The sequence below is a fragment of the Protopterus annectens genome, chromosome 7.part0 (assembly GCF_019279795.1).
Source record: "Protopterus annectens isolate FY-2018-M chromosome 7.part0, PAN1.0, whole genome shotgun sequence".
NCBI lineage: Eukaryota > Metazoa > Chordata > Ceratodontiformes > Protopteridae > Protopterus > Protopterus annectens.
This window is the reverse complement of record NC_056739.1, coordinates 415,844,974-415,854,101: the sequence shown is the minus strand read 5'-3', so window position 1 is coordinate 415,854,101 and position 9,128 is coordinate 415,844,974. Positions and strand designations below refer to the sequence as shown.

The 9,128-nt window shown below is 37.7% G+C and overlaps 1 protein-coding gene across 1 annotated transcript; it reads left to right on the top strand.

Moving 5' to 3' along the window:
• The first annotated feature begins 3,560 nt into the window (after positions 1-3,560).
• Positions 3,561-4,487, top strand: LOC122805970 (transmembrane epididymal protein 1A-like). The gene has a single exon (XM_044076209.1). It carries the CDS (start codon positions 3,561-3,563, stop codon positions 4,485-4,487), a length of 927 nt encoding a protein of 308 aa, XP_043932144.1.
• Positions 4,488-9,128: the final 4,641 nt, after the last annotated feature.

Below are 9,128 nucleotides of genomic sequence, written 5' to 3'. Positions count from 1 at the left end.
ATGAATACCGCCTTGAGTCTCCACTGAAAACAAGCCATTGGCCTAATGTCATAAACCAGGTCAAAAAGGTATAACAATAAATGACTTTGAGCAAGTCACTTAACCTGACTGATTTGGGGTATTAGGAAACTGGGCTCTGCTAATCATTGGTCTCCTGGACCTCATGCCTAACCCTAACTAGCTATGTACCTATGAACAATTCTCTTTGTAAAGAAGTACTTTCAAAGATCCAGAGGCCACTATAATCAATGGCCTGTAACCCCTCCATTCTGAGCCTTTAAATATGCTTCATATTCCACCCTGTTTATGAAACTCACTCTTTTCATTGCTTTCTTTTGTACTTGTAAAATACAGTCTCTCTCCTTAATTGCAATGGATATATTTTCTTGGCCTAGATATTCTCTGATGTGACGACATTGTTTGCCTCTGTCTGTGCTGTTTGGCACTGATTCCTGTCCTCCTGTTTCTGAATTACCTTCTAATTCCTTAATGCTACATGTTTGTCTGTCCTTGACTGATAGATTTTTTTTAGCTCCATAATGCTTTTTCTCTTTCTGGATTTGTATATTTAAGTATTTTGTTGCTCCTGTGTTGAGAATGTGGATCCATCCATATCTTTCAAGCTACTTTTTTGCCTGTTAGCTAGAAATTTTCCAGGTATGGGGAGCACTGCCCTCTCAAAGTTGAGAACTTCATTTTTGATTGACTTAACTGTTTAATGTGATCATAAACCATGCTCTGTGTCCATACAAGAGCATTGTGTCCAAGATGGCACCATCCTGAAGATGTTTTTGCAACATTGTCTAAGGACTGACCAGAGAAAATCAAGAATGATCCTGTTATGTGTGATTACAACCAAGCTGCTCCATTTAACATCTGCTATTTATTTTTTATGTCCCCATCATGAGCACTATCTGTTCTTCTACAGCTTTAATGATACCTTCTATTATCATACACATTTAAGAAAATGAGTATGTATACAAACCTATTGTGAAATATACTTCTGTTTTGAATCAGCTCTGTAGGTCAGAGTGATACTGTCCTGACTGTGACCAAGGTGACCCATGACCAGCTATAAATATGGGGAAGGAAAAGCAAGATGGGAAAGGTGGAATGAATGTCTGATACCAGCTTACACACCCTTTGAGTAAATAGTGCTTAACCCACTGCTATGGAGATTTCTAGCAGAGGCTTAAAGAATGTACCAGGTAAGCACTAGATCTGCCACAACTAAAGGCCATCACTGAGTGCCTAACACTGTACCTGGGGTGACCCTGTTTGTGGAAGCAAGCATCTGTCAAATTGGCTCTGTGATCCTCACTTCAGAAGACCTTAGATCAGTGTGGCCACAATGGTGAGCAGATCAGGAACAGGGATCTGTGATAGTTCCAGCAGGTGGAATTGTTATGGTTGGCAGGTAATCAGGAAAAAAATTACACACACAGAGCAACTACATTTTTTTCATTTTCTAGTCTTCAATGTTTGTGATAATGTGCCTTTTTTCCTCCCGATTTACTGCTTTGAAGTGCTGGTGTTAAGCGCACATATATAGTTAACACTAACAGACAGCAGGTTATGTCCATTGGGAAATAAAATGGTAATGCATGCAACAGTGAAATCAAAACATTAATCTAACTCTGTGCTGAGGAGAAATATAAGGTCAGCTGATACAGTGAGGAATGGAATCAACAGGGTATGTTTTTTGGTGAGAACAGCTAAGGCAGGCAATGATGCACCATTGTGTTTAAAAGTAAGAGCTCAAGGAAGTTGGCAACCTCTGCTGGGTGTTAGATAAAAACATGAGAAAGCATAATAGGTGAAGAAATGTCATTATACAGTGCATAAGTATAAGAAGAATGACCAAGTCCAGAAGAGGCTCTGAGGGCTAGGAATTTGGGGTAAGTTTAGGGTTAACCAAATGTAAACTAATTAATATTACAGATTATATAGAATGAGGTAGAAAGAACCAATTTATGCAATGGCTTGAGAACTACAAACATGTTCAAAAGTTAGAAAATTGAAACTAACAGGCTTATTATACCAAGCAGTCTTTGAAACCTTCTGTTTACAAATGGGAATGGCTTTATTGCTGAAAGACAAGAACAAATATTTGTAGATTAGTGTAAGCTAGTGAGAATGTACAAAGTACAAATCAAAAAGCAAAGGTAGGAGCCAAATATTCTGCAAGTCATGCAATAAATAAAGGGAGGGCAAAGTGATTATAAAATATGTAGCTGTCAATGACACCCATGGTTCCAGCAAGCAAAGAGTATGCTGGATAAAGATGACAAAGGGGGGGGGGAGGGAGAGAGAGAGAGGCGCACACACTTGCATGTGAAAATCAGTAAGGTACAAATAATATATCAACAGGAAAAAGTGAAAGGCTTACTCAACTGTCTAGATTTTTGCCTCAAATGTTTGGTCTGTTCCTCATAATATTAGTGGTTTTCTGGCAAATTGTTGAAGATTGAAGTCACTAAATAATTAACAGATATTTGAGTTTCAGACTTCAAATTCAGAAAATGTATGCTAAAGCAAAATATGTTCTAACAATGTTCTTAGTTTGTAATAGCAATTTTTTAAATGTATCCCTATTTTTGGGCCTTTGTACCCCTATTATTTTTTACTTTGTCCAGATTTCTTTTGCTAGGAGGTTGCAAGAGGGATGCTAACAGAAAAGATGCCTAAATCTATAAAGAGAAGCTAGAAGACAGATAGTAGTTTGATGCCAATAACGTCTGGCATTTAGTGTAAAGGATTAAGGATATTAGCTTGTAACCAGATGTCTCTGTAGTCCAGGGATTTAATTCCCTTAGGCTTCATTCTTCTACTATGCCATTCTGAGCAAGTCACTTAATCAGACAGTGCTCCTGGGCTGAGTCTGAGAAAGGTCCATGTGGAGCAACATTCTACTATAGTTAAAAAGCTCAGATAAACAAAAATAAAAGAATAAATCTGCAGCTGAACTGAATGCAATATTTATATTAGTAGGGGGAAAAGCTATTGGATAACAGTGGATAAAATGAGATATATGCTTGTGTGCTTACAAGCCTGTATTATAAGCATAAAAATATTGAACTTTGGCACTGGGCCAGCCTTTAAAATTACAAGGCAAGAAATGCCATGCCCCCTTCCTATGATGTCACTGCTGTAGAATGTCTTTTAGGCTTTGCTGCATTACCTGGTGTCGCTTAGTAACCAGATCAAGTTGATAGTACCTGCGTTGCTTGTTTTAAGGAAGAAGATAATCAGCTGTTAGGTACCAGGGAAAGGTAGAGTACAGACAGCTGACTCTCTAAGCAGTAAAGCACTACCTGCATTTCGGAGGAAACGTGACACTGGCTATTGGTACTAAGTCTGCTTATCAATCAACCAGCAAAAAACGTTGTGCACCCCTCTGGTGAAGATAAGATACATCACATCTGGAAAAGAATTTGCCCAGTGAACAGGTGCATCAGGTATCTAAGCAGAATTGGCACCTAAAATTTTGTTCTAGAAGAAAGCCAAAACTTTTTCTGTTTAACAACACTTGTGAATTTATTTTTTTTAATTAACCAACAATGGGAACTTTCATAGGACACATCTCTCCTGGACTAGCATTCTTTTCATTTGGGATTTTATATGCTTTTCGGTACTCATGGGCAGTGGTGACAGGTGCAGTGACAATGCCGCAAAATTATTCACTAGCGCAGAAGGTGGGCACACAGGGATTATTAAAGAGACTTCCTCTTGAAGGGATCATGAAGGTAATTTATGGTACTCTTGCAGCCTCCGCTGAGTTTTTTTATCCTCCTGGCACAAATAAGCTTCAGATTTATGATCGTTCATCTCATGATTTGCACTTCATGCATCCCAATGAATGGCAGCATTTCACAATGTACTGCTACTTTGCCATCAGTGGATGGGTGGACATAATTAGCCAGACCTGCCTTCCAAGAAGACAAATCATTCTGGAAAATGTTGCCATCACTGTAGCATTCTACATTGAGGCTCTCCTCCTTTTCTTCCACAGACATGGAAAAGGAGTGGTAGAGATTACCGTCCATGAACTACTACTACTCACCTGCTGCTTCATCTGTGTGATTCTCACTGTAGAGATTTGGCACTCTGGGGACCGTGTGCTGTGCTTTGCCAAAACATGTCTTGTTCAGATTCAAGGTACGTGGTTGTTCCATGCAGCATTCATCCTCTACAAACCAGCCACAGGGAAGCCATGGAAAGATGATGATATGAGCAATGTCATGTTTGTCACCACATTTTATGGATGGCATATTGTGCTAAATGCTGTGCTGTTAGCTGCCATTTATGGTTTGGTGGTGGTTTTACACACCATAAAACCACCACAGACCTGGATGAAACTTAAGGGACACTCTGAAGTATGCCACATGGGCTTCAAAGGCTTGCCAAAAAGTCTGCAAAAAATGGAGTATGCCAGAATTAACACAGCAGAAACAGAGGCATTAGCCAATGAAGATGAAGAGTTGTAATGAAAAGGAATGTGGCAAAAGGTGTCGCAGACTTGGCACTGATGGGACTGGGCAGCACTTAGCCATCTGTCAGTTGTAATACCTGTAGTGTCTGTCCATTTTTTTTTCTATGGGAAGAATTTATATTTGTTACTTGTTGAAGATGCTCACTGATTGTCCAGTTATGAATATAATGACCTCACTGGCTGTGACATCACAAGTAAGGAAGAGAAACCAGCCTTTTCTTCTGGAAAACTGGCCATTTTGCCAAAGATACTGCAGACTTGTGATGTAACAGAGAGCGAAGTTACACATTGATTAGACAATATAAAACCTAGTTTCTAAGCAAATAGTGTTTTCTGATAGTCAGCTGTCTCTTGAACAAAAGTGGTCATGCTCTTAATTCTTTGAACTTCGTAAGTAACTACTTTTAAGGTCAGAACTTACTCTTTCAAATTTTTTTGTGTTGAAATGAGTTGATGATTCATTTTAATATGGTCAGCAGTGGTAAACTGCTGTCTAGCAATCAAGTGGAAATATGTTAGAATCATTCTGTCGATCACCTCAGTGAACAATGAAAAAAAAGTACATAGACAAAGTGTCATCAGATAACATTCATTGCTGTTCTGCAAAAGTATTTACATATTTGACCATGTCAGGCAATCAATCACCTTTTGAAAACCTTAAGTTTTATACACACACACTTTATATATATATATATATATATATATATATATATATATATATATATATATATATATATAATTTTTTTTTGAGGAGTGATCATCTCCTATCAATTCCTACCACCATTGCTTCTTGTAATATTGTATTGCAGGTAATTTGTATGTTGACTCTTCTATAGTGTGGTATCAGAGAACATGTTACCATTTCATAGAGGCTGTATAGGAGTTAAGATAAGATACCATGTTGCGAGCATATTAATGACTGCAATTAATGCCTCGCTGGGCATGTCTTCTGTAAGGAAAGTGTAATAAACTATACAGGATAAAATGGGGTAACATTTTTTCTGCAATTCTCAGTACAGCATCATTTATCTAAGATCCATACAAGTGAATGGGGAAATATTGTCCACTAGAACACTGAACACACTGTTGCTATAATCTGCAGCAGTAATTGCTTTAGCTGAACCCTGCAACACTAAATGCCAATAGTGAAAATTAAGGACAACAGGAAAAGGATCAACCAATTACTAAATTAGTTTTGCGCATTGTAGAAAGTGGATGGAGAGGTGTACATTGCTGCATGGTGATCCTTCACTCCACATTTCTACATCTTACTATAACTAACTCTACAACTGCAGTATCCATGGCTACAGTACAAAACATTAGTAATATAGTAATATGATCTACTTTACAGTTTTTGTTTTCACTGAGTAATTTCCACATTTATTAAACAACTCTACTAAAAATAAAAGTAGACTTTCCATTCTTTTGTAGTCTAGTGGTCCAATACCTACCACATCGTAACACTCCCAGCTACCCTTCTCATTGATCTACTGGTGACTCATACAAATATTCATGTCACCCTTGCTGTGACCAGCCTCCCAATAGGCATGAATGTCAGCAGTCCACAGTAAGAAGTTCAAACTGCACTTAGTCTGTCATTAATTAACTGTGGTGCAGCAGTGTTCAGCCTTGCTCCCCAGTATGTAAAATAATTAAGCTTTTGTCTGTTTTCTTCTGCAGTCGCTTTTTGAACACCTTCTCAAAAGCTGGTAGGGACTTTAGATCAGACCATCACATTTTTTTTAAATATGTAGACTTCAAAACAAGAACAATGCAGGCTGAGTGAATCAATTCCTAACACGTTACCTCCTTATCTATAGTTTTTCCTCTTCACTGTGATGAAACATCATGTTAGTCAGGTCCACATCTTAAAATGTGAGCCATACTGCAGTGCAGGTATATTAGTATAAACATTTACCTAGGTAGGTTCCCACTGGGAGCCACCTACTGGTTTTCAGTTTGTTAAAGTATTGTTCATTCTAACCTCTGAGTATTTATGAAGCATTGTTAATTAGTGCTACCTTATAGGTTCATAGGTTCATACTAGGCTATCTAGGATGAGAATACTATACCCATTAATTTGCTGTGCCTCTGTCCAGCAGTGATACAGAGATGATTCATCTCCAGAGTCATCCACAGATTTCTTTCTCTTGAACAGAGTCCCTCACATGGACTGGGAGTCTCTGGGTGATGAATCTGTCCTTATATCCGTGTTGAGGTTTAAGTCTGTGGAGCATGTCCATTAATTCCGGGTTGGACATGGCCTTGTATGTCAGGCACAGATCACATAGAGCTGGAGTTTATGACATATGTTTGAGCCTTTATCCTTTTGGTGAGGAACTTTGGGGTCTTTCCAACTGCTGCAGGTATGGGGCATTGTACTCAATCATTGGTCTGATAAGTGAAGAGTTTCTTCCAGAGTTTAATGGATTACCACCTATGTGGTAATCCAGTTATCCATTTCTATGAGAACATGGCACCAGCAACTCTAACCCTGTGTGTTCTGTCCTTGAGCCAGTTTGCAACCCATCTTGTGACATATGGGTTTACATCTAAGCTGGTGAGCTTTCCTCATCAATGGCCTTAGTGACTGTTTTGAAAGGATCCAGTGTCTGTAGGTCCCCAATGTCTTTATTTATGAGTTCCATTATGATCCTGAAGCACGATTAAACAGCAGCCTTCACATCCGGGACACCGTCCGTCCCATTGATGCTGTGTGCCAGTATGTTGGCAATGTCTGTGGGTTCAGTGATTTTATCATTTTGACTAATTCTGAGCATATCTGGGAGTTTCCACCCAGGTTTCTAACATAGCTAAAGAAGGCTTTATGATTGTCATTGCTTGATCCATACATAAGTTTGCTTTTGAGAAGTTCTTCATGTTGGAATGGTGACTAGTTGTTCCATAGCATTTGACAGTCTATGTTTGGGTAGTTGAAGTCACCCAATATGATGGTGTTTGCCAGTTCAGGAAGGCTGTGTAGCATGTTACAAACTGTAGGGCAGTTTTACCTATGGTTAATGAGCCTTGCCTAAAAAAGGCACTATATGCTTAGTAAATCTATGTGTTCACAATCTATGGCTGAGGAGCGTCTGGCCTTTACTGCTATGGCTGTTATGCTTTACTGCAAAGTACAATTTTCTTAGGATATCACCTTCCTCATAAGCATCCTTTGTCTTCATGGTAGTACAGGAGGATGACATCTAATTATTGGGCAGAAAGCTTCACTAAATTGTCCAAACTGTACAGTCAGACTACATCCATTGAGACATATGCAGGGCTGTGGTACACATAAATGAGTTTTTTTAGATAATCTTCTGAACTCATGCCCTCTAAAAGCTAATAACCTTACATAAAATCAACTCAAAGATCACACAACATTTGTGAAAACTATTATAGCTTTAAGGCCATTTTATGGAATGGATTCACAAGACTGGGGAGTTCTTGAAAAACAACTCTTATCAACTAAATCAGTACAGCTCTCAGACTGTCATATTTGTACAACTATAAATATGACAGTGTGAGAGCTGTACAAATATGACAGTCTGAGAGCTGTCATATTTATACAACTATAAATACTTAGCAGTTTGATATTTTTATGGTAATATTGTAACATTATAATGTATTTGGTATAATAGATTTGTACAGTACAGTCTGAAATTGGTTTTAGAAGACATAAGTTACCATATAAAGTTTATATTCCATGCTAGCAAAACTGTGCCATCTTTCATAGATAGGTACAATGAATATAAGGTTTTACTACCTGGAGACAAACATTTTAGTTTTGTTTTATTGGGCTAACAAGGTAAAAGCCACTAGTCATGAATGTCTTCACATATTACTAAGGAAAACAATGATCTGGCTAAATGTATTTGTTTTGTGTCATAAATAAGTTCAATACTTATTTTTGCTATGCCTTCCTCTTGAGAGCACCAAGTCTGAGCTGTTTTTGGAGCACAGACCAGGCACTCTCCAAGGTGAAATTCATCTGTAGTACATGGATGTTGTTCATATGCTAATTATTTCTCTGCCGAGGACAAACTTCTGACAAACTACATTGGAAGTGCCTTCTGTGCCACACAGACATAAGTATAACTGAAGTCTGAATTATTTTACAGAAATCTGCACAAATTTCCCATGTTGCTATGTGCTGGGTATATATGCGGTTATACTGTTAAAAATTTGACTGAGTGATCAGTACCCTTTGTGGCAGTCCGTTCATTAAAACAACTACTTTGAACTTTTTTTTGATGCAATAAAATCTTTTAGATCTCGGACCAAGTTTTGAGGTCATGTACTGATACGTTTATTCATATTTCTGATTGACTTATTTGATTATGCATTTGGATATTGTGCATGTTTTTATCACTTTTCTTTAAAACATATAGAACTAAATTGTTTGTATTTTCTCTCTGATGACCTTACTGCTGAAATTGTTTTGTATTACTCATGTCATAACATTTACTCTGTGTTGTATTCATATGCTCTGATTTTGTTATATTTCTGTTTTTGTTTTTCTGATTTGTATCTGAAAATAGACATTTCTGATATCTAAGTATATCAGGCTAATGTAAAAGAATCAAATATTATATAAATGGATTAATACGAAAATCACATCCAGGGAAAGGTAATGAAT